The 27,432-nt window shown below is 29.9% G+C and overlaps 1 protein-coding gene across 1 annotated transcript in view; it reads right to left on the bottom strand.

Moving 5' to 3' along the window:
- O-fut2 (O-fucosyltransferase 2) overlaps positions 1 to 27,432 on the bottom strand; it is a 206,205-nt gene that overhangs the window by 58,811 nt on the left and 119,962 nt on the right. Inside the window, exons 4-5 of the mRNA XM_089592288.1 lie at positions 18,728 to 18,995; positions 18,426 to 18,627 (exon numbers count right to left, since the gene is read on the bottom strand). Coding sequence (XP_089448414.1) covers positions 18,426 to 18,627; positions 18,728 to 18,995 — 470 coding nt within the window. The remainder of the gene's footprint in view (positions 1 to 18,425; positions 18,628 to 18,727; positions 18,996 to 27,432) is intronic.

The following is a 27,432-nucleotide window of genomic DNA, read 5'->3' as shown; positions in this document are numbered from 1 at the left end:
TTCATACCGCAAAGGAGGCAAATAAATGGACCTTGTACATATTCATAAAATATAGAATTCATATTAAATTATGTATGCCTATATATATATATAATATATTAAAAATCGTAATATAGTAATCATCACACTGCTTTAATTATCTAATAAGTATAAAGCTCTCGGTGCATTCAACTTTGTTTGTGTTACTATTGTTTCAAAACAATGTAACATTCATTATTTCTTACATACATATATATAACATGATACAACTGCATATACAAATTAGAACGTTACATAATTATTAAATAATACTAATCGTGGACGTATCAACTAATTTAAACAGATTAAGTAAATTACCTATTAAATTTAGTTATACCATAACCACAAAGAGATAGAACTCCCTGTACCCAATTTTAAATAAGGAAAATTTTTAACAATATATATGTATATATATACACACACCTGTTTTATGTATGTTATCAATTTATACATTTTTTAAATATATTAATAATGTATACGTATAATTATATATATTATTTACCATCCTAGTTTAAAGAAACCGTTTGTCTCTTACCTATTCTTTTGACGTATACGTGTTATAAAATTATCGTTGTTATATGTTTATTTTGTACATTTTGTGAATCAACTGCAATTTAAAATATTAATGATAAAAAAATAACCAAATGTTTTGAACAAGCTGTAATAATTTTCTTATAACATGTATACTAAGGTATTATATTGCTATGAATTTTGTCTACAAAAATTAGAGATTTTTTATGCTGAACAATTGAGGATTAAATTTCTTTAACAAAAAAGTATCGTCATAAAAAAATAATACATCATATCATTTATTATTGTTAAATGATAGAATATTTAGAAAAATGATAGTTTTTAACTTATTACCATCAATTTTGCCGATTTATCCACAAAAATTATCAAGTCAAAAAATTACGTAAGAATCTTTTTTCAAAAAATATTTTCAATTTTTTTATGTTTTTCTCTGTCTATTTGAATAAATAAATTATTTTTATTTTTGCATCTTGATAAAGCCACGTATGATTGACCATGAGAAAATAAGGATTTTTTTAAAGACAAACCTACATTATCGAGACTTAAACCTTGAGATTTGTTTATTGTCATAGCAAATGCCACAACGATTGAAAATTGTTTACGGTACAAAATAAAAGGTAATGTTGAGGTGTTTCCTGTGTCTCAAGATATTCTGGGAATGAAGACTCTTTCCAATTTTTTCTCTAGCTATAATTTCTCCATTTATATTATATTGAACTAATTTCGTGATTCGTAAACGTGTTCTATTACACAGTCCATCTGATGTACTTAAATTTTTGAGTAACATCACTATTGTACCAATTTTAAAATTATCTTCATGAGCTAGTAATCCTTCACGAATATTGTTTAAGGTTCCCACCGGAAAATTTGGATAAATATAATTGTCCGAATGATCAACTCCTTCGAAAGTTGCGTTATCGATACAATAGTAAGTTTTAATTTCTCTAGTTAACTATTTGAGAATTTTATTATTTAAATAACAGGTGTACTCGTTATGCAATGTTAATATAACACTTTTCATCGAACAATTACAGATATTAGAAAATATTTGAGAACATACATCATTTGATATCAAATTTTTAGGAATGTTAAAAGTTTTTATTCCCCCTTTCCCAATTTCCAATAATAATTTTGAAAATTCTTTATCGTTAAAACGAATGTTGATTTCTAGTTTTTAAGTCTGGAGTGAGTTCCAAGAAAGGAAAATTTTAATAGTTTTCTTAGTTCTAATTTTTCAATTGCTGTTTTTTATTACTGGGAGAATCTGACGAAAATCACCTCCTAAAATGTTTAATTCATTTCCGAAATATTTTTCAGTATTACATAAATCTCTTAACGTCCCGTCAACTATTTCCAATGAGTTTGTTAAAATCATTGAAACCTCATCCTAAATAATTAAACCAACTATTCTTAATTTTTTTTACCTGACTTAAATTCAAAAAATCACTCTCTATATAACCGAGATCTAAAAGGAGTCTACAAGTTGTGTGACATGTCATCCCCTTTGGAAGCAAAATCGTTGCCATGCCAGTCTATGCCATTGACATAATGTTTTTATTTGGAGAAATAGAAAAATTAATCAACGTTTTGTATAAATAAGTTTTTCGACCCTTCCGGACCATCTATAAAGAGAATATAATTTTTTTGTTCACAAATAACTTAAAAAATATCTTTTTCTGTTCATTATTTAAACTTTTATTCATCGAGTTAAACATTTCTTTTCTGAAACATATTTTTTCATGTGCATGTTTTTTTTTATTCTTCATTTTTTTTGGTGTAGGTAAATTCAAGCATGATTCATCTTCTGATTCTAAAATTTGTTCAGTATGTTAAAGAGTTAAATTATCTTAATCATCAGGCAAATCTTCCGTAAAAAATTCTTTGTACTTATTTCATATTTTATCACCTTGGACGTTTTCTGAAATTGAAAAACAAGCAAAAAATTGTTTTAATGGATATGGAATCATAACAACAATTGCTTCTTAAAAAATGTCATTTATTTTGCCGTCATTGTCTATTAAACCTATTGCAATTGAAATTATCTTTGTATATTTTAATATCTTTGAACGATGTCAAACCAGTTACTTTATTTTATAAAAGTTTTAAAAAAATCTTTCATGATCTTTTCGAGATATTTTATCCACCTATTGCAGTATTTCTTATTACATTTTCTCTTCTTTGCTAAGTTTTTAATTTATTATAAAAAATGTAGTATTCTTGAATGTTCCCATACTTTATGGATTTTGCAAAATCATCATAATTATTTAATTTCAACCAATCTGTTAACTGTGTTTCATACTTTTCTATTACAGTTTTAACATTGTTGTCTCTGAATACAAGTTTATGTTTGTTTTTAAGGTGAACAGCTGAATTTACAACTGCATGACTTCTACCACAAATTTAAAATTCTTGAAATGTCCAAGCTGCTTCCATTGGACCTACATATCTAGCATCAACGTAACTATGAATTTCATCAAATATTTCTTCGTCTTGGTCTTTTAATTTTTGAATATTGATGAACGCTATGTCACTTCCTTTGTGTATGTAGTAATAAATATATTCTTTGCTTTGAATAGATGCGCAGAAGTTGACGTTGATATAATATTTATATTTTATCAACAAAAATTTATTATAAGGTACAACCATTAAGTTATCTACTATAATTTTATCTTTTCTCTAAAGTTTTTGAACATGTTGTTCTGAAGTAACATATATTTTTTTTTTACATTCAGTGTAACCATTCGTTCAAAATAAGGTTACGTTTGTAAAAGATTTTCTAAAAGTTTTAGTACATTTTTTATCAATTATACAAGGACTTTGTTCTATATGACGTCCATGAAGCATGTGTTTAATCACTAATTTTGTAAGTTTTGTATTCCCAGAAGGAACTTCAGCTGAAATAATTGCATTAATTTATTCAGGTGTAATAGTTTTTTATCAGGCTGCAAAGTTATTTAAAAGCACGCATGAGGTAGACCACGTTTTAAGAATTCGATGGTATAGACGTATGCTAATACTTGACCAAATACATTGTTTTTAATTATGTTATCAAAACTGAGATTAATTTCAAGTAAAATAATCTAACAGTTATATTTGGAATATCATTTGGTATCGTATTTTTAGGAAATTTTGATAAAATTAACTGTAACTCTTCCCATTTAGGATTACATGTTATTAAATAAATCAACCACATTTTTTCATGATAGACATTGCATCTTGATAACGTTTCTGCATATATCTTGGGCTGCCTATGTATGTAGATGAAAGTATAAAAAGATTTCTAATTTTTCCTTTGTCTAAAAATTTTTAGAAATGGTCGATGCACTATTAACAATTGCGTTTAATGAACTTTGATAAAATTCAATTCTTAAATTTTTTTGATTACATCTGAAATAATAAAAACAGTTAAATTCAATCATGTTGTGACAATGAATAAAAATTGTTGTGTCAGCCATTCCCAGTGATGTGGATTGACCGGTCAGACAAATTTTCCTGACGTCAGTGTCATCCTGACGGTCAGCTGACTGTCAATGACCGTCAGATTTTGTTGAGTGTCTAATTTAAAATGACCGTCAGCAAATTTTCTGACCGGTCATTGGTCAGGAAAAATTTTTTCACAAATGATTTCAAGACGTGCAATGATACTTGTTTTATACAAAATTTTATTGAAATATAATGTGCATAGCTTAATCCAATGATTTATGCATCATCATCAAGTTTTTAAATATAATTTAATGCTTTGATAATCGTCACTTAAGAGATTCAAAAATATTTCAATTTCCGACTGCACAAAATGAGAAAGTATTTAAATTTGAAAAGTGTTTAAATTAAGTCATCAGTCATCATCTAAAAACTCAATATCTGTATCCTCGTCTTCGCTCTCCGGAGTATCATCGTTAAAAAGTTGATAATGCGTTACGTCAGGTTTTAAAATTCTTAAGTTGTGTGCTATATATGTTATTTTAAATGCTGTACTGTTAGATAAGCGGTTTCTCTTAGCGTTATGGATCCACCCATGTGTTGAAAACGATCTCTCAGTAGCAGCCGAAGTAGATGGAAGGGATAATATACTTTCAGCAATTTTGCTGAGAAAAGTTTTGTTGCATGTGCTCTTCCACCATAATAATGTTGGTAAATTTTTCTGAGATTCTCGAACATAAGATGAATTCCAAAACCCTTCATTAGCCAGGAATTCAGAAAACTCTAGACGAACTTTTTCTTTGTCCAAATCAAGTTTTTCGGCAACTTCTTGAATCACGGAACATCCAAGTAAAAATTGTTGCTCATCCAAATCTTTCTCTTTGAATCTCGAAGCTAGCAAATTAGCTGCATAATGGATAGGGCGCAGAGCCATTTGCTTACGCTTAGCGAGTTTAACAATTAAGTTGTTTATTTCTTCACTGGAAAACAAAAGCGAAAAGCTGTCAGAGTATTTTTGTTAATGAATCGATAATTTTCTGAATATTTGTGGAACCTCGCTTAAAGTAGATTTATCGGATTGAACGTGCATTATGTAAGCAACGATCGGATTTAAAAAATCGATAAGTTTTTCAATAGAATCCCAAAAATCTGATTCTAAAAGCATTTTTTCCATTTCATTGCTTAATGAAGTATCTTGCTCAATTGCCAATTCTTTTAAGTTTTTTTTGTTTTTACTTATACTTTTCAAACATTGCAACGACGACCCCCACCTTGTTTTTCCATATAACTTTAAAGTTTCAGTTGATGATTTACTTTGAGTGTCGTTTTTTCCGAGCAACTTGTTTTTTTTTTGTATGTTTCGGAATAATGCAGAATTTATGTGGAATTTCTTTACCTCTTTGACTACAGACACAGCTGCTTTAAGTATCTTTTTAGCATTATTCACATTTAATGCATCTTTGACAACTTAATTTAGAATATGTGCTAAGCACCCGTAAAAATAAATATTGTGACTAGCATATTTAATTTCCAAAATAGACCAAGCAGCAGTCATTTTATTTTCATTGTCAGTAACGACACCTAAAATCTTTTTAGGTCCTATCAAATCAATAACTGCTGAAATTTGGCCAGAAATATACTCTGCAGTTTGCTTATTGGCTTCACTTTCAACAGACTTGAAAAAAACAGGTTCTGGAGTTGTTGAAACCAAATTAACTATACCCTTATTACGTATATTGGACCAGCCATCACATTGAAGTCCAACAGTTAAGGCATTCGACATTTTCGAAGCTACTTTTTTCTCAATGTCATTAAACGTGGAGTCTAATAATGATGTTGACAACTGATAACGAGAGGGTAACTTGAAGCAAGGGCGTATCCTAGAAAAAAAATCTTTCCAGTACTGATTCTCCGTGATTTGTAGTGGAACACCTGATGCGTAAATAGCTTTAGCAAGTAACTGTTGGCAAATTTAATTTTCTTCTGTTGAAATATTATCGAAAAACTGACTAATTTTTTGAGGAATTATGGATGGACGCTCACGAACTTGCCCACTATCTTGACGATTAATCTCACTATCTAAATATTAATACAAACATTTTATAAGGTATATCTATTTATTTTCAACAATTTTTTTCCTAACACAAAAACTATTTTATTTTCATGCCAAACTTACCATTTATCACCTTAGTATCACTAATATTTTGACTAGAAGAACTGAGGGTACTAGGACTAGACATGGTAATATAACTTCTTTTTACCCCCTTTTTTACTTTGTTATCTAGTAATACTTGTCTCACGTCTCCTGGGCATTTTTTACAGGATTCTAGCAAATGTTTTTTCATGCGCGTTATATGCTCTGCATATTTTGTACCACAAAAATTGCACTTGTAAGTTTGCAATTTAAATCCAGGATCTGAAGGCAATTGTGTAAATTGTTTTTGAACAAAACTACTCATCCCAGTCATCTTGAGAGCGCTAATAAATACAAAACCAAAATATGAGTAGGGAAGGTTATGTTGTACCTACTATCAAAGACTTTATCTACCATACTTTGTAAAAGCTCACCTAACAGCCCTTCAATATTTTGCGTAATATTTTTTCTTGTCAAATAGCACTTCACTTTAAAAAAAAACCTTTGATGGCTGCGTCTCTCGCATTTCACAACATTCAAAAAGAGCTCAAAGACTGTAGGTGAAGAATTGCAAGGGATATCGTTTTTGATACTGTAGATATATAGATATATATCGCCTGACCGCGCATCGCGCGCCAAACAACCTCGAAGGTATCCTCGATCTATATCGAACAAGTCCAATTTCAACACCAGCAGCGCCACAAAAGCTGGCGCGGGATTCAAAATTAACTTTAAATTATCTATTATTGAAACAAATTTCCCTTATTCTCTATATAGATGTAGGTTTGACCGTCAGAGATTTTTTTGACTTGTCAGAGTCAGCTGACCGTTAGTCAGAGATTTTCACCTCTTGGTCATGTCAGAGTCATGACTGTCAAATGACGCGTCAATTGACCGCTGACCTGACAACTCACATCACTGGCCATTCCCCACACAAGAATGAATAAAAATCTATTTTGTTTGGTCTGTAAGACAGTCTGTAGAAATAATTTTTAAACATAGTTAGTTTTTCGATCCTATTGAAATAATTTTTGAAATAACCAGTATTCCATTCTATATTTTCTAAGGTAAGAAATAATGGAAACACCATGGGATCGATAAAATGAGATTAGAGAGTTTATTTAAAAATGTTTCTTTTGAATAATTATCAGGTAATTCTTTCGGGTATACACAAAAATCGAAATTTTCTAGAAGTCCAGAGTTAAAAACTATCATCATCATCATCATCGTCATCATCATCGTCATCATCGTCATCATGGTCATCATCGTCATCATCATCATCATCGTCATCATCGTCATCGTCATCATCGTCATCATCATCGTCATCGTCGTCATCATCGTCATCATGGTCATCATCGTCATCATCATCATCGTCATCATCGTCATCGTCGTCATCGTCGTCATCGTCGTCATCATCGTCGTCGTCGTCGTCGTCGTCGCCGTCGTCATCGTAGAGGTAATTATTTTTTGGTTTCTATTAAAATCAGAATTAAATATGTTTCGTGCAACATGAAAGATTTGTTCCTCAATTTTATTATTATACATACCTTTTTCTTTTTGATCTATTTCTCTACTTATCAAAGACACAAAACTCAACACATTATGGTAGTACCTGATAACTATTTTAAAATTATCATCATGCAGTGGAAGTTCTTTTAATTCTAAATTGTATTTCTTCAACGTACTAACACGAACTTTCCCTTATGACAGACATATAATATAAAAGTAAGTAAAATAACAATGTTAAAATTTCATTAAATATTCATGAATTCTACAATGGTGATGTATAATTATTTAATTTATTTTATAATTTTGATGAAAGTGTTTTCTGAAAAAAATGATACCATGATCAGATTTTATAATATTTTATTGAATGTGTTAACAAAAATGTAATATCTACATAAAAATTTCAAATATTCATTTTTGTACTTGGTAAGGAATACTGAAATAAATTCAATTTTTACATTTGCCGTTTTTCAATATTACGAAAGAATGCAATAAAAGTAATACAAATAAATTTCAAGTAATTCCAGATTTACGAGAACAAACTCTCAACTTTTTACGCCGGGGGTTGGCGCACGAAGTGCGCAGGAGGGCGAAGCTTTACTATTATGTATGGATGTATACATATATATATACATATATATTTTTCTATTGATTGAAGATTGATTTTTAAAAAACTCCATATTTTATGAAAGAGCATATCGAAAATTTGACAAAGATTATAAATGAAAATTAAATAGCTAAAAAATACTAACGTTTACATCGAATTGCACACGTGGACAAAACTATCAATTTATAAGATAATTAAAATGGTCTCAAAAACATACATACAATGTTCAATTAACAGAAGGATGAATTGCTTTAATAGTTTCAAATTAGAGACTTCCAGAAAATTTGGATTTATGTGTATACCCTAGTGAATAACCAGATAACTATTCTACGAAAATATTTTTAAGTTAACTATCTTGTTTTATCGATTGGATTGTATGTCTATTATTTTTTCTCTAAAAAAAATTTTAACTTAAGTACTGATTACATTAAAATTTACTTAACAAAAAATGGAAACTTACAATAATTTTACATTATAATTACATACATTTTTACGGATTAGATAACGAAAATGTTAGTTGATAATGAATTTGGGAAAGATTAACTTAAATATTTTTTATGCACTCTTATATCGTAATTGAATACGTCCGTTTTAATCATTTTAGATATAATTGGAAAAGATTTATAAACGAATTATATTAAGGGTAATTAGATGCAATAACTTGTAGAGCATCTTATTTTTCTAAAAATTTTCAAACAAAGGGACAAAATAGAAAACCTTTTCATACTACTATCTACATACTTCGAAAGTCTAAGATATGTGCAGAAGTACTATCAGGATACAATAGCTATAATGAGAAAATGTGGTGGACTAGAATCATTTATAATAGTAACGTATTATCATATACGGAAAAAAAGTAAAGTGAGTTTTATTCGTTTCCAATTAACACGATACCAAATGCTATTCCTAATATTACAGTTAGATCATTTCATTTAAAATTAGTTGATATTAAAAATTATATTTTTAGTAACGTTTTGGCATGCGTTTATGCAATTGAGTTTCAGGAACGTGATCGACCTCATGCACTTATGTCCATAACTCTACAACCTGTTAAAAAAATATGACACCCGAAAAAATTGATACACTTATTTCTGCTAAAATTTCTTTGGGTAATGTGGAACTTACAAAATTAGTCATTAAACACATGATTTACGGTTCCCATATAGAACACAGTCCTCGTATGGCTTATTCTCATCACAAGTGTACAAAAAATTGCCCAAAACCTTTTACAAGCGTACTACATTTCAAACTACATTTCAAACAAACGGTTACTAACAGTATGAAAGAACAAATAACATGTCTGATAAACGTAATCACAAAACTGGGACAAAATATAAAATTTTAGTAGATAAGCTAATTGGTTGTACCTTACAATTAATTTTTATTAATAAAATTTAAATCTTGTACTACCATTAGATGTGAATCAATCCACAGCATAAAATATATATATGACTACATCGATAGAGAAAGTGACAGAGCATACCTTAAAATTTGAAAATTAAAACATGAAGAAACAAAAATATTTAACAAAATAAGTAGTTACATTGATGCCAGATACGTAGGTCCAGATAACTAGGGTTTTGTTAAAACTTATTTCATAATAAAATAAATAGTGCAACATCCTTCAAAAACATTGAAAATAGAATACAATAAAATACCTGACATTTAAGGCTACTGCAACCACAATGACTTTTATCGACGGTAAGTCTCAGATCGATAATACTTTCGACGAAGCAATTACTTTTAGGTTTCCTTATTAATTGAGACAATTTTTCGTGTGGTTTTTAATTCCAGAAACTATTCAAAGTACTAAAAAATGAATTTAAAAAAATTTAACAGCATTTTTTGTTAAAAATAGAGATAATAGAGGAAAGCGATCATCGGGTGAGAAAGCGTGTTTTTTAAAATAATAATAATGATATGGTATGTAAGAATATTAGAATTAGAATTTACTCTAATTTATCGATGGGTAAGTATTGAATGCGAGTAATTGAATTTATCGACATTTCCCATCCAATACGATATTACCAAGGCAACTCGACTTTTTCAGTTAAAACTACCGTTTGTAGTTTGACGTCGATGAAGTTCGAGTCGAGTGTAGTTTGATCGAAAAGACCTCGATGGTGAAATTGATAACGCATTTTCCCGGTAACAAAAGAGTTCCAGGATCAATTCCTTGTCAAGGTGGCACTTTTTTCCATTGCTACGTATGACAATTTTCTACAAACGGTTGTTTTCACTGAAAAAATCGAGTTGCCTTAGCAGTATCGTATTGGATGGGAAATGACGATAAATTCAATTACTCGCGTTTAATAATAATGATAGTAATAATAATAATAATAATAATAATAATAATAATAATAATAATAATAATTAGTATTATAAAAGTAAGAAAAATAATCATATGAGTAATTACAATAATTATAACAATAACTACAATAACAATAGTTTTAGTAAAAGCAGTGGTAGTTGCAATAGCAAAAATAATAGTAAAAAATAAAAATCATACAAGTAATACTAATAATAATAGTATGTTAGTATATATCAGTGCCCTCCGGTGAATTTGGAAATTCAAAGTGATCAGTGATCCGTTGGGGGCGAAATGTAAGAAAATAAATAAATACAAGTAAAGTGTATTTAAATTTTCCTGCGTTGATTTATTGATGCGCAACGTTTCGCTGACAATATGCGTCAGCCTCATCAGGCGCAGGTACGCGAAAATTCGTAAGTTTGGTTGACTTACTCGTCACCTGTCGTGCTGTCGACTCGACAGACTCTGTCTTACAACTTTTTTTGGACATTTTTTCTGCTATTTTAAATATATGTTTGGTGTTTGAATAATATCTGTTAAAAAAACCTAAGTTCTAAGTATTGAACATGGACTAGAAATAAGTGTGTGAACGCATGTGACAGATGTGAGCGTATTGTTAGGGATGTAATCAGCGTAGTTGGTAGAAAGTTATTTCGAAATCATTGCAAGATTCGATAAAAGCTTACAATCTTGTACTTGCCAGCCTACATATTGTTTATTGTAGTGCCTCATACATATTACCTAACAAAAAATTAATTGCTATTTGAAAAATTTACGACTTTTTTCAAATAATGCTCACCTATCGGTAAGAAAAAATAAGGCTATTAAGTTGACAGCTTCTGTACGCTAAAAAACAGAGATTAAACTGTTTTTCAAACCTACATAATTGTAATTGTGAGATGTATGTCCCTTAACTTAAAGTATGCATGCATACAACGTGATCTGAACTTTTTTAGTCTTAGCTATGAGCAACAAAACTGATAACGAATTTATGTTCTTGCGTTGAGAAAAGTTGTGTTAAAAAAAGTATTATAACTATACTGAAAACTACTATATTTTTCAAGAAAGCTAAGACATACCTACCTGGTGACGCATATTTTTACATTTTAAATAATTATTATAATATTTTTATTATTATTATTACGTAGCAGCCCTACGAAAATTATTATACGGCATAATAAAAATGACTGTTTAACATTTTTCATTCTACTACATTGCTGTTTAATATAGTAAAAAATTCTATGTTCGAAAGTAATTTTGTACTATGTCTGTAGGTATACACGCCTCTTGAGTTACAAATTTAAGGTTATACTAGTGTAATCGTTCCGAGAAACATATTTTTTGATTTGTAAAGGTTAAAAAGTGATACGTGCAGACACTAAATTTTGAGTCGTCTAATTATCCATTGTTAATATCGTGGTCTACAGGAAATCTTTTAATTTTTCAATCTTATTGTGTGTATCATAAACAGTACACGTTCCCTTATATACTTCATCGATACTAGTTGAGACATAATTTACCATGGTCTAGTGGATGCGGAGCCTAATTCTGATGCCAAAAAGCCAAAGAACAGAGGTTCAATTCCCGATCACTGCCATTCTTTTTTCAACACATTATCATCTGGATTTAAAGAGAAAAAAATCGATATACACATAAATTATACATCTCAATCTTCTGTTACTACGTATAAAGTCCGTGTGCAATACATACATACATACATACAAACGTACATACAAACATACATACATACATACATATATACCAGTCGGACTTCGCCTTCTGCACGCCAATGCCCCAAGAATTATTTAAAACTTGAAAATTTAACAGCTACAAAATGACGGACTTGTTAGATAAATAATTAAGTATTACTCAATCTTTTTTACTTTTCTTAATGATGTTTCTTATATTCCATTATACCTGAAATATACATACAATATATAGTTTTGTATAATTATATTTTATTGTATGAAAAATACAACTTATACTTGGAATTAAAGTATTCAGAAATGGAAATTTTATTATAAAGGCTTCTTTGTTAAAGAAAAATTTACATATCTGTATAACAGTGTGAATTCAAACATTTATTAATTAACATTTAATATTATTATTACAAGCAGTGCTATGGTATTTAGCACAGAAAATAAAATTATAAAATTCTTAGGATTATAAAATTGGCGTTTGAGAATATAAGACGATTGTTGTAACCATAAAATTTCTAGTACGAAATTACAGGCTGTGCTGTTCTTAAATTTTGTAAAATTAATTTTCTACCTTAATTCCAGATTTTCATGATAAAGGTCAAAGTTATAATATGCATGAAAAATTTTGTAATGATAGTATTTCTATTTTTTTTAATGTAAAAATTTGAAAATATGGTGTCTAAGTATATAAATAAATTTTGTTTCTTTTCATTTGTTAAAAGTCTAATTTTTACGATTCATTTAATATATTTCAAAAATTAAATTTCTTAGAGAAAAATAAAAAATTCTAAGGAATAACCTTTGACAAACAAATAATAAAATTCTTTACGATTGAAAATTTCTTGCCATACAATGTTCTCAATGTTTGTTTGGTTCTTCGAATCCTTTAGTATAAGTATATTTTCAGAATTTTTACATCTTGACACCAATACGTATAGTTGACCATAAGAAAACAAAGGTCTTTTGTAGTAAAATCCGATTAAAACTTTGACCTTGCGATGTATTGATTGTCATGGAAAAAGCTAGAGCTATTGGGAACTGTTTCCTGTGTAAAATGAACGTAAAGATGAATTATTGCTAATATTTAACGTGATTCTTGGAATGGAAACTTTATTACCAGATTTTTGACCGGTTATTATTTCTGCTTCTAAATTATAATTAAATAATTTTGTTATATGTCATCTAGTGGCATTGCCCAATCCATGGAATATACTCAAGTTTTTTATCAACACAGCAATAGCATCTACTTTTAAACTCAAAACATGTGACAATAATCCTTCATGTATATTATTTAGAGTCTCTAAGTAAAAATTTATGTTTATATTGTTTTCAGTGTGATCACTACCTTTATATTTTGCATAATATATGCTGTGATAAGTATGAAAATTAATCATACGTGAAAATTTTAAATCTGTACACCGCATATTTTTTTTCAATTTCATAATTTTGAAGTGTTCCCATAGAAATGAGTACTTTATAGTTTTACTAATTATAGAACTTTTACACTTATGCTTTATCACTGGAAGTATTTGTCTAAAATTGCTTCCTAAAATAATAGTAGTTTTCGTACCTGGTGGTGCATGTCTCCTAGGCAAGCAGCAGCTAGACTCCTTGTGCTTGCCCTGGTTGGATGCGCACCTAGTGCATACCCTATTTTTCCTATTAAGGGCACACAACACCCTTAACAACACCCAAAGTAGGAAAATAATTTTCCACCAAATGGAATTTTATTGTCACAAATTTTTTAAAGTTTCATCCACTATTCCTAAAGCTTTTTTAGGGATCATTGAAGCTTCGTCCCCAATAATTACATTCACTTATAGTAATTTTTTTTTATCAGTTTTAAAAAGTTTTAACATTTTTTTAATCTAATGGTAATCAAAATGTTCTATGACTTGTCATTTCTTTAGGTGATGAAATTGAAGCAGTTCGTGTCCAAGCCATAGGTATAACCTTTTTATTTTTTAATAAAAAAACGAAAAATTTATGTTTTGTATAAAAATGTTTTTCCAGGAACTCCTGGACAATCAATAAAATATAGTTTTGTATCACTATTAATAATTTCGTTAAAAATTTTTTTTTAATCACTATTTAGTTGAACAAATAAATCGTTAAAATTTATTTTTTAAATCAATGACAGTTTTATGGTCCTAAATATTTTGAGATATTACTGTTTGGTTCTGGTAATCCATAACCTTACACGACTTTTCTTTAAATTTGAAGATTTTGTTCGAATGTAATAAAGCATTATTTCACTTATAGTCTTTTAAATCTTCAATAAAAATTTTTTGGAATGATTCCAAAATAGTCTTATTAGAAACGTCTTTCGATATTGAAAACAATGCAAAAAATTTTCTCAGTTGATTTGACAGCATAACTTTACAAGCTTCTTCAAATATTTTATATTTTTGAGAGTCGTGTTCGACTAAACCTAAAGCAATAGCAGTATGTCTAAGCGTACTGTAAGGTATGTTATCAACTGTTTTCAAAATTTTGAAAGATTCAGCTCCACTCGCCCGATTTAAAATTAATTTCAAAATAAAACGCTCAGAGTCCTTAGGTAACACTATATTTAGTCACCGTATTGTTTAATTACGTCTAACTTTTTTTCTTCTAACCCAAGTTTTTACTGTCGAATTGAAACAGTAATATTCTGGAATATTCACGTATTTGATTTTTCTGCAAAACCATCTATTATAGTTAATTCAAACCAAGCCGTCAATGCTGTTTCGGAGTTTTCTATATTTCTATATAGCTTTAAACATATACATTTCTTGAAAAACTATTTTTTATTTATTTTTAATATGTGCTGCTAAGTTAAATACAGAATGACTACGTCCACACAAAGGAAACTCTTGCCATCGCTATAAAAAATAAACCTTATAGTTTCATTATTTAGATAACTTTTCAAAAGAAAGCCAACACCTGGCCATTTCATCAGGTAAAGTCACTGTTGGTTATACAAAGATCTGTACAGCAAGTAAGATAGTTTATTGGAAAATATCTTTTCATTAAACTTGATAATAGCTTGGGTGTGCTTTACTTAAATGTGCTGTGCCCTGTTAATAGTATTCAGTAGGATGGATACATAGTACTATCATTGATTTACGAACTAAAATTTTTTTATTACTATTTTTACTATGTATACTTGTAATAATCACATCTATTGTGACTTATTAGGCATTAAATTAAATATGTGTAAAACTAAATAAATACAACTAAATATAAATATAAAATTTGTTAAATCATAGTAGGTAGCCTGAGGAGTGCAGAGGGGGGTTTAAAGAAATAGGATATTGTTTTTGAGTTATAACAAGGGAGAAATTTAAGGATTTTTACCTCATTTTGCGTAGGGGCTCAAAAAATATTCCAAAGCGACGGGGGCTGGAATATGAGGATGATATATATAATACTAGTGGGGCTGTCGCCCCCCTGCGCGCTCCGCGCGCCAACCCCCCACTAACAGATTGAGTAGACAGAATAACGACATTATTTGTGTGTTTATCAATGCAGGCTGAAAATTAGTTCACAACAGCAGAATACGTGACTCACAAAGGAGTTGATGAAACATATGATTAACTTAACATAATTAAATTAACATGAATATTAATTTTCCAATAGTATTTTAAAATAATATTAGAGAGGGTCTTCTATTACACGAATTCAAATGAAAATAAATGCTATAGTAGTGTTAATAAGAACTTTAAGTATATCAGACGGTCTCTGTAGAGGCACAAAATCAAAAATAACAAAATTATTCAAGTATAATATAGAAGCAGAAATTATTATAGGAGAAAAAAAAGCAAAGTTTATATTCCTAGAATAACATTAAATACTGGCACTTTATTATCATTACCTTTTGTCTGTTATAGAAAACAGTTTTCCTTCGTATTAGCATGTTCTATGTTTATGAAAAAATCAGAAAAACAGAGTTTTAAATTTTTAGGATTGTATATTAAAAAACCTTTATTCTCTTACGGACAATTATACGTTGATTTATTGAGATGTAAGAATCCAAAAAGAATTTTTATTCAAATTGCATCCGAGAATAAATCAGAAATTAAAAATGTTGGTTAGCTAGAATTTTTTCAGTAATTTAAAAATATGTAACTTTGAAGATCGTCACATTAAAACAGACGCATATTAATTCATGAAAACCATGAAAAACAAATATGTGAAAAATGTGGAAAGAGTTTTAAAAGAACAGATGGGTTCAAATGGCACATAAAATGTCACAACATTAAGCTAACAGAACTAATTATTGTTTTAAAAGCTTAATAGTGCTTGTCTATTAAATCATACCCCCTCCTGAATTCTGTCTTTTACTTAATAAAGTCCTCAAGTAATCAAGAATTTTATATTTTGGTAAAGTAGACATGGACCAGAAAGACATTTAAAATGTAAAAGTTCAATCAAGTTAAACAAATAATGGTACTTCAGAGACATACAGTGAGTAAGGAGAAGCGCATAGACAGAGGAAGACCTATGATCAGTGACTTAAAAAACCCCAAAAATGAGGTATGATTTTGGTACTAAATTGCGTATATTTTTTAACATTCATGATGGTAAAACATTAGATAAATAAGTATTTTATTGGGGGGGGTGGAGGGGGAGCTGAGGGGGAGAGGGGGGAGTGTGGGGGGGTAGCTTACTCAAATATAATTCGATTAAAAATGACGTTACAGCAAGAAAATAACTACGTAAATCGAGGGAGAGCTGAGGGGGAGCAGGGGGGGCTGAGACTTACTTTCATCAATACAACTATATAATATAGGGAGATATATATATATATATATATATATATATATATATATATATATGTGTACGTATACCTCACCAGGTACGATATATAGGGGTACCAAAATGTGTGGTATTTATTCGACAAGGAGAGGTACAGGTCAATTAACTCGATCTCGTATGTACGTGTTCTCAAATAAACTTGAATACGCGATCTTAGAATTTAATTACAAACAAAACTTTTAGGAGTGTCTCTACTAATAATTAGAAAATTAATCACTTTTGTGAAAGGAGACAAGACTTCGGAAACCAAATGTTCCTAATAAAAGAAAAATAAAAGATCTCACTATGACAATTCATCACTTGGTAATTGTTTTTTCAAATATGAATTTTAATATGCTATGATATAAGCTCGCAAATATCTCAAAATAAAACAATAAAAAGGAAACTCAACCTACGTAGGATTAATAAGTGCATAATGAAACAAAAATAGAAAAAAAAACACAGCTATCCTTGCATTTTCAATTTCGCTTGTTCAGGAATGACCAGCTATTGCGAAAAATCATTCAAACGTTAATCATTAGTAGGAAAATTCCAATAAATCTAATAATGGAACTGTGATCGTAGTACAATTATTTCTAATTTACAAAAATATCTCATTTTCATATCTTTGAACTGAATAATTCGTTTCATTATCAATTAAATAATAATTTACACCATCCAGCACTTACACTTCAATATCAAATTATATAACACGTTTTTAAACGCAATTCAATTCAAGTAAGTAAACTATAAAGCAAACTAAGAGCACAACGCAATATCCAACGGGATCTCAGTGTCTTAACTACGTGGTATTACAAAAGAATAATTCAAGTCAAATCGAAATTTTCTGTCATGAGATGAAGCACATCTGCGAGGCCACCACTGAGGGTTTTACTACCTCTACGATGAGGAGTCGTCAAAAAAGAGAACTTACGAGCTTTACTCAACCATTTGATTGCGATTCCTTTTACTCACGGTTACCAGTCAGTACGCAGCCGGTTGGCTTGGACTATATCGCATACGAGGCACTTGACGACTGTATCGGGACTACTTCTACCAAACGCTAGAACGGTCGCTTGAGCTTGGTGAGCTAGCCGATGAAAAGCTCTCGCTTTTCCTGATATTACGCTATTATAAGGTAATTCCCTCTATTATTTAAAGCCGCAAAAACTGCTAATTAATTGTTTTCGACCATCCTCGCACTTTCTCGCACCTGGTAGTAGCCCTACGCGTACTTTTCGTATCCTTTTCCTATATCCTTTTACTATAGTTGTAACTTTTTTTTTAACACTACTTTTCTCAGTCTACAGATTATTATATAAATATTTTACAAGCTATAACATAATGTATGTTTATGATTTCATTTTAATTAAAAAAAATTGCAATAATATCCTAACTTATTCAGAATACTTTTTATACCTGAGATAAAGTTTTTTCCTGATTATTTTTTAAATCACAAATTAAATCCATGTGCTCCATTAAATTAATATACTTTGATGTAAAATTGTAAGCAATGTTGTAAAGTATGGAGTTATAACGCATACTTCGTCTTGCTTCCCAGTATTCCGTAGAACCATACGTATAATGCAGTGGTATCTCCATGTGATCGAACATAATAGATCTAAAATAAATAGAATGGGTTAAATTATAATTTCCTCCTATAAACATAATAGATTTTATCACAGCAACATCATTTACTAGGTATAATGTTGATGTTTTACCTGTATAAATTTGGATTGAAATTATTTTTCAAGTTCAAAATAGTTCCATGAAAAATAAGACATTGAAGATCATATGAACTAATATTGGAATACCCCCAAAAAAAACCTGTGTACTGTTGATCATGAATTATCTTATAAGAAACAGGTCCATTTGAGCAACTTACTATCATATTTTTCTCTTTAAAAATTCCAGTCTCATACATATTTTTATCATTTCGTAATTGATATATGATATCAATTGTAGTTTTCCCATTATTAACTGGATAGTCTGAAAATAAAATTTTTAATTAAATTACAAAGTATATTGTTAACAATTTAAAAGATTTAAGAAGAGTCAACTTATTAAAATAATTATTTATGTAATGTTATCAACAAAAATTAAATTAAGTTGATGCTTACAAAAATATCAAGTAAAATAACATCGTAAGAACAAATTTACTAAAAACAACAATACTGCTGCTGTAAATGCAATACCACCTATTCTTATTTTTATTTCACACATTTTACAACAACGTAATTGTGATTTATTACATAATACACGTTTTTTTATTTTGATTGTTTTGTAACGTACAGAATTCCCTTTCAAACCAAAAAATGCGCAAATGTTTCATAACTATTCTACGCGTAAAAGAGACTTATTAGCGATCGTAAACAATCAGTCTGCTGAAACTGCAAAGTAGCCGCTCAAACATTTTTACTTGTACGTGATTTGCAATTGATATTACTTGATAAGATAACTGGAACAATCATTTGAAAATTTATTATGCACTAAAAACACAATAATGCGGAGCGATGAATGATTTAAAACACTAATCAACAATATACGTTTGTTAATACACTTAATCTCTATGTAGAATTATTCTTTAAATTTTGTGTTTAAAATTTTGTTTTATATTTGAAAGTTTGCAAAGTATTAAAAAAGAGTCACAGGACAGCAGAAAAAATAATTTAATTTACATTAAAAAATCCACGATGCGTATCTCGCTTCATGTAGGAACTTTCGAATATTAATCTAAATTTTATGTTCTCTAATATTCAACTTTAACACGATTTGTTGGAAACAACCACAAATTTTCAAGAGTTTTGAGGCTCTGATGCACTGCCTAATCTGCTTATATTGAAAATGTCTATTACTGTCTGAGAACGCCGTTTCTAAACGCTAGTGTCTGAGAACTATTACTATTACTACTATCATCATTACTACTTCTGCTACTGCTGCTAATTTTTATTAATTCAATTTATACATTTTGAACAATAGTAAATATGACAATATAACTTTATAAAAAGTATAATTGGACCGTTGTATCCATCCTTACGTTTGCCCTGCGTCAAACAATTGCTAATAGTTTATTTTCAAAGGTCTTGACTAATTTGTACTTTGTTAATTCTTGCAATTTCTGTCTGAAAGCAAAGTAAGTTTTGTGAACGTAAGCAATTATGAATTTTGCAACATAAGTATGACTGTTAATCATTAATACACAGCTTAACTTTAATAATTCGATAAGGTTTAAAGTAAATCTGAAGCTGTGGAACTTGACTATAAACATAAATATCATTGATTCCTTTTATGTCCCATGCATTGGTAGCTCAGTTGGTTATTGTTTCCGCACTGTGTTCTTGTTTTAAGTCACGTTTAAACCATGCAAGTGAACGATTGTGCTCGCTAAGAACTGCCATACGCTACACGCAACTACTGCTGAACATCAGTCCCAACCCACTATCTTTTTTTCCAACCTGCAGTCGACCTTTTTACTGTCTTTCTTCTTGTAAGCGCTCAAACAAGTAAAAGTTAAAAAAAAAGTCAAACGCACCGATAAATCTTCTGCATATTGCCTTTGCAACACACATCAGGTGTCCACAGACGTAAAAAAGTTATCCCTCTTATCTCTAAATTTTTTGCTACTCTCGGTTATTATCCATATAGTGTGAGCGCGCGGTGGCTCGGTCGGCTGGGTCGTGGATTGGCACGCGGGAGACCGTGGTTCAATTCCCGGCCAGTGCGACTTTCGGGCAAGTACCTCTGTGAGTCTCACATGTGCTTTTTCACCACGCAATGCTCCTCGAGGAGGGCTTAGGCGACCTCCTCGCAGCATAATTGGCTAATTTCCCCCTACCCCCCTCCCAGTAATGGGAGGCCTCCCATCCCTCTTCCCTTCCTTCTCCAAAGTGCTAAGTGCCCTCAGTAGTGCCCTTATTAAAAGGAGCCGGACGTAGAGCACTATAATTTAAAAAAAAAAAAAAAAAATCCATATAGTGTAGTGCCAACACAAGATAAATAAAGTGGGAAAAACCAACGAAAGGAATAGTCAAGGGAAAAAGAAGTCCAAACGAAGGGAGAGACGCTCCACAGTGGGATAAACTGATATTTTTCGTTTTAAAACTATGTAAACTTCCTTAGAAGAAATATTTTTTTATGAAAGTTTTTGGATCTCATAGGTATGATGACAAGGAATAACAGAAAATTAAGGAAAAATGTAAAAAATGAGATCCTAACCTACAAATTTTGGATTATTTCAGAAATTTTTTAATTTAATTTTTTTTTTTCTGTTGTAAAATAAGTTTTAAAGAGCTGGTATTCAACCTTCATATTTATTTTATATATATTCTTCATTTTTTAAAATAAGTTATCAAAATTGCGTCTAAAAAGTGACTTTTTTTATCAAAATCAAGCATAATTTCAAAAAAAAAATTATTTTCTTCAGAAAGTTTCCAGAAGTGTAAGTGTTGTGGCTGGGAGAGATAAATAACTACTCAATGATATAAAAAAAAATTAACCTATATACTCATGTGGTATTTGGAAATTTTTTACGTGTTTTGAAAATTCTTTCTTGTTCTCTTTATTCATTCTCCTAGTATTAGATTTCTCAGGAATATAAAGTAGCTTGATCAAATTGATGCCTTTAATAATTATAATCATATAATAATAGAGAAACGATGAATTGCGATGATGTCATGGATGCTTTTAAATTATTACGTGCTTGTTTCACTCTTAATCGGATTCCTTTTTTATGTCACTTATATTATCGTCGTTCTTCCTGGAAATGTTTATAATTTCATGATTGACATCGGTTAATAATTATCATGAATAACACTTTTGTATGAAAATAATTTGTATGACTATTTTCGTTTATTTCTAACATAATTTCACTCTCCAATAACCTTGCAAAAATTAATTGTATTATTTACTTTGATTACATTCGCATAATAATCAGTCTATCTCACCATTACGGGTACTAAAATTCATTAAACAAAGTAATACTAAATTCTAAGATATTGCTTTAATACCATAGTAAAGAGACAAAACACATTTTTTACTTTACATTAGGTATTCAAAATAATAGCCATATAATATATACTAAGTGGCAACATTTTATTGAAAAGTATTTATCGCTTTTATAATTAAAGTGATCAAGAAAGTATCATATAATTTACTACTCTACAATTCAAGACGTAATTTTAATCAAATGTAAGATACCATTAAAGTTTCGTGATGATGTACAGAAATATTTAAAAGTATTTTTAAGAAGCCAGTAAATGAATTACAACTGTATTCTTGGTTTGAAACAAGATAAAATTGTTTAGTTTTCATTCAATAATAAGTACAATTGAATATAACTTTTAATTAAAAAATAAAATAATTGTTTTGCTTAGTGAATACAACAAGTTTAAGATACTGTACGTATAATGACAAATTCATTATGTAATCTTTTTTTCCCCCCACGTATAATACGGCTGTAATTATAGTTTCCGATGTAATTACTACATTTACATGGAGAAATAGGATATTATGATTTTTTAACAATGGTAATATATAATATTATGCCTGTATTGATTTTTGAGATCTATTACTTGTTGACTGCCTCTAATTTTATTCAATATTACACTGAAATTCACAAGTTTAAAAAGAACTTTGTAGAGACTTTGTAAGTGCTTTTACTTACTGTGATCGCGTGAATCCACTTAAGTCTTGAACATTTTTATGATTTGCCTTTAGCCGTTGTCTTTGTTCAATGTACTCCAATGAAATGATACTTTTTCGCGATCTCACAACTATGAGCAAGTAATTTAAGTAATGTAAGGCTCATTTTCGCCCAGGAATAACATTCGTAATACTTTTTATTAAGTTTAAATACACAGTGTACTCATTTTGCTCAGAACTAGTGCGTGCTTACTTTTAAATAATGACATTACGAGAGAAATGTTTTTCACTAGCGTTTCATCTAGTTCAAGAACTTCAGCAAATTTTTCTGGTTCCGCGAAGCATTTTCGAGCAACGTTACCGTTTGTAGTGGTACCATGCCCTTGAAGGACTTGGTCAACTCGAACCTTGAACTTTTCGTAAATTATATTTCGTACAATTTGAGCTCGCTCATTTGCCTTTTCTGAAATAATATGGATATTACTATGCAAACTAATATAGTTAGGTTACTGATTTGACACTTCATTTTTCTCAACAATTGAAAATATGAACTTTTTTACAAGACTTAATAGCTATATTTGACAAAAGCAAACTTCGTTCATAATCAATAATATTTATATTTAAGAATACTTTGGATATAAGGTAAAGGTACCTATTATGAGCCACTTACTCCCTACTTTTTTGGAATCATGGTCATTGTAAAATAATAATACGTTTTCTTTTGATACTTCCGATACCTTCTTAAAGTGCTAGACTTATCAAATGTGTACCAATAGTAATAATTGTGAAAAAGAGTGTTGAAAAGATTAAAATTCAGAAAATGTTGACATCCTTTTTTGTATGTATTATGGGCCTGTAATTTATATATGTCACTCTGGCCCATAATCTTTGTCCACATTATGGGCCACTTTTAAAAGTTATTACACACAAATAAATCACAATTATTTTTTATTCCTTGTGATATTTAAATGAACAAATGCTTTTAAGTAAGATATATTTCAATTTATTTTCACCAACGGGATTACTTTACTTGGTTTAAAGTTTTTAAGTATTCTTGTGGCCCATAATATGTATTTTGTAGGATTTTACATGAGTCCATATTATGGACCACCAAATTGGCCCATCAGCATTGGTATATAAGTATACTGAAGGTAAACAAAGATTCAGTTTTATCGTCGTTTTAGGTTAACTTATTTCAACTCTTGATTTTAACAAGTTATTCGTGTTCTGAGGTATATAAATGTCTTCTTCAGCTTCATAAATGTGTACAAAATATTAAAAAACAAAAATACAATTGGTGAATTGCTTAAAACGATGGTAAGGTTGCTTATTATCCATGGCCCATAATATGGACATGATTTGATGGACCGTGAAAATATGTGGGCTACCTTGCTAGTACTGGCCCTTAATATATAAAAAAAGAAATGATATGGTCCATAAGTTAGGCCACTATTTTATTTAAAAAATTGGATTTTTAATTGAAAAACTAAGATTATCACGTGAATCTACAAGCTTCAAGCTACTTGCAACGTTATCATAACATTACCTACAAATTTCTTGTTATTTAATAAATTGCAGTTTAATAAACGTGGTCGAGAGCCTATGATGTACTTACTGTCCTACAACGCCTGTTAGATGCCCCAACTTTATAGATACGAGATTTATTTTTTTTTTATGATAAAAAACTTTTCAATAATATATTAGTAAATAAGTCATTTTAAAGTGTGAGACTTAAATTTTCAGGTCCACTGATTTTCAAGACAATAAAAGTGACTTTAATCCTTTATTTTTGACGATTAACGTATAGGTGGCCCATAAAATGGCCGATGGCTCATAATAGGTACCTATACCTTACAATTATATTTCTGAAGAAACATTGTAAATTTGAGTTTTCTAACACAGTTATTCATTAAAATATCTAATAGCAATCAATTTCGGACGTCATGTGGAAAACCCAATCGTATGTGCATGCTAACTCAATTACTCAAAACGATGGTATGTGTGTTTTTACATAAATATCTATGAGTAAATGATAGTTATTTACATTTAAACGATTGGTCGAACTTGGAAGGTAAAACCTTAAGGACACATCAAATGCAACTGAGTGACAAACTCGTCCAATTGTTTGGATTTTTATTTAAAATTAAAAATTGTATTGCGTCACTTAAAAAAAGTAATAAACCCTGCTGTGTAAGGTCTGAAAAAAATAAAATTTTTTTGTTGAAATTTTCAGTGCGATAACGTGGCCTAATTATTACAATTACGTCTTGCAATTTTCATTAGAAAGTAATATCTCGTATCCTTTATTTAGTTACACACGAAAGATACACATTAACTACAGTCACTGCATGTGCTACGGACTAGCGAAAAAAAGAGTTTTTCAATTTATATTTCACCTTTACTATTAGCATTAATCGTCCATGTTTGCAAAGGAAGTATGTATGATATGTGGGTAAGATTTTCAAAAGCTTTTATTTAAGCATGTAGAAGACCAAGGCCAAGTTCCATAAATGATTCATCAATGGGATGAACATCGGTTAATACATCTTTATCGAATTGAGAATTAGTGCAAAAGCAAATATTGCATGTACATGTAGCTTTGTTTCCTACGATTGCGCTTACACACTTTTCGTCTAGTAATGTAACAAAAACTTTAAATGACACTTCTGCTTCTTGTCCATTATCTAACTGAAATGCATATGATGTAAATGTGGATATTTCACGGTTCAAACGATTATACTCTGTAAGTATAGACTCCAGCGTTTCCTTCTCTAATGCAATCCGTACTGGTCTACAGAATATATAACTCTGTGGGCTCAGATTCTTCCATGTACAATTAGCTATAACAAAATAATTTAGTACTTATATAACCAAAATTTTCTCTACGATAATTCGCAAATTTTGTGCTGAGACAGCGGTTTTTATTGACAAAGCATCATAATGTATTAAGGACGCCCGATGATTAGACGTTGCCCTCACTTAGAATAGTATAAAACTTATATTCGAAGAGATCAAATGACAAAGTGATAAGGCAGATATTAAGATACGAGTAAAGTTTTGAAGACCCAAGAAATTTTTCTCGTATAAAATTTTTTGCATTGTTCCCGCAGATATTATCGATTATATAAAATTTACTACTTGTGTATTTTTATTTATGTTCCCAACTAAAATAACTCTAAATAAGACGTTCTTTAAATCATGAAATTTTTTATGACACATTTTTCACTGCGCAAACGATACAAACGATGAACAGTAAATTTGCTAACCATTAGATCTACTTTGTAGTTGAACAATGAGCATACTAGAAACAAACAAAGATTGCAGAGGATCTTGATTAATTTCCTTTGAATCGGTATAGCCTTGCTGTGGGTTATTGACCAGCAGAGCTATCGAACCCAAGTGTCACAGTTAGCTGCAAGTGTTGTGAGTCCTGTTTGCTCCAAGAAGTTGCTACTGCAGAACATAGTTGTTGCGCTGTTTTATTTAAAATATTCTGGAGAGACACGCGAATTTCAACTTCTGTATATACATCACAGGGTAATACGAGGCAATTCTTCATCTCTTTTTGTATCATAGAGTAAGAAGGGTAAATATTACATTTTCTGATACGCAAATCCCTGACTAGAGCTACATACGACTTCTTACTAAAATCATGTTTGCAGTAAAACGCAAGAGCCGATTTAAGAGAATGCCTGTATTCAGCAATTTCAGTACTTGGCTGTACAGTATGATCTTCAACTTCCATCTCTTTTACATGGTAATTTGTTCTACTCATTTCTTCATGAGTATCATTTTTAGCAAGACGAATTTGGCATAACTTCACTGCTAATTTCAACAATTCGATATTATATTTGACATAATCTAACACTTCGTAGGCTCGCCTATATAAGGTGCTCAAACTGGCCTTTCTGTTTCAATACGTGGTCGTCCTCCTTTACCAGTACCCTTCTTCGCTGTAGGAGGACGTCCTTTTAAAACTTTTTTCTGTCCACTTTTTTGGTTACTTGGGTAGCTTAGCATTATATTTGTAAGATAAATTTAAAAGTTACTCTACAATTATTGATGCATACGAAATGAAAGACAGTGATTTCATACAAGTAAAAAAAACAGCAATTGTGAACGCCAATTCAGTATATCATATAAAGTTAAAATACCGACTAATTTACATACTATCTCACTTCGGTATATGTTAATTAATAAATAATTTTTGTGTTATTTACGTTAATAACAATATTAATTGAATGCAATTCAAGAGAACACAGTTTAAACTAAAAATCTTTATCGCAATATTATTCAATTCTTACATTTATTTTTCCCTCACTATACGCATGTCATCAAAATAAAGTTGTGCTTGATTAGTTTTTCTAATTACCAGCTTCGTTCATAAACTCATTTCATCACGTGAAAATAGTTGTTCAATAAATCGTTGGAATGAAGCAGTCGGTGGATCAAAAAATGTAAATGATATACTGAATTTTCTCAAACTATTTATGAACATTTAAGTTTCATTTCATAGGCACGAGATGTTACCTTTCGTTGTATAATTAAAAGTGATTGCAATTAATTTTGTCCTGATTCATTTTATTTCTTAAAGCATTTTTATTGAGCATTTGCAATTTTTTTTGTTAAAACACACATCAAACTCTTGATTAATAGAATTATTTATAGATCGTTTAAGTTTTTAAAAAATACAATTTTTCTATAAGGGCTCAACATCGATATAAGGAGTCCCAAGATATTTAGATGACATGCAGCTTTGACTTAAATCAACAAAAGTAAAAATTTC

Source organism: Copidosoma floridanum, unplaced genomic scaffold (genome assembly GCF_036245765.1).
Source record: "Copidosoma floridanum isolate Cflo_tuat_1 unplaced genomic scaffold, Cflo_Japanese_pri ptg000015l, whole genome shotgun sequence".
NCBI lineage: Eukaryota > Metazoa > Arthropoda > Insecta > Hymenoptera > Encyrtidae > Copidosoma > Copidosoma floridanum.
Note: the sequence above shows the minus strand (reverse complement) of the source record. Positions and strands in the feature narration are given on the sequence as shown.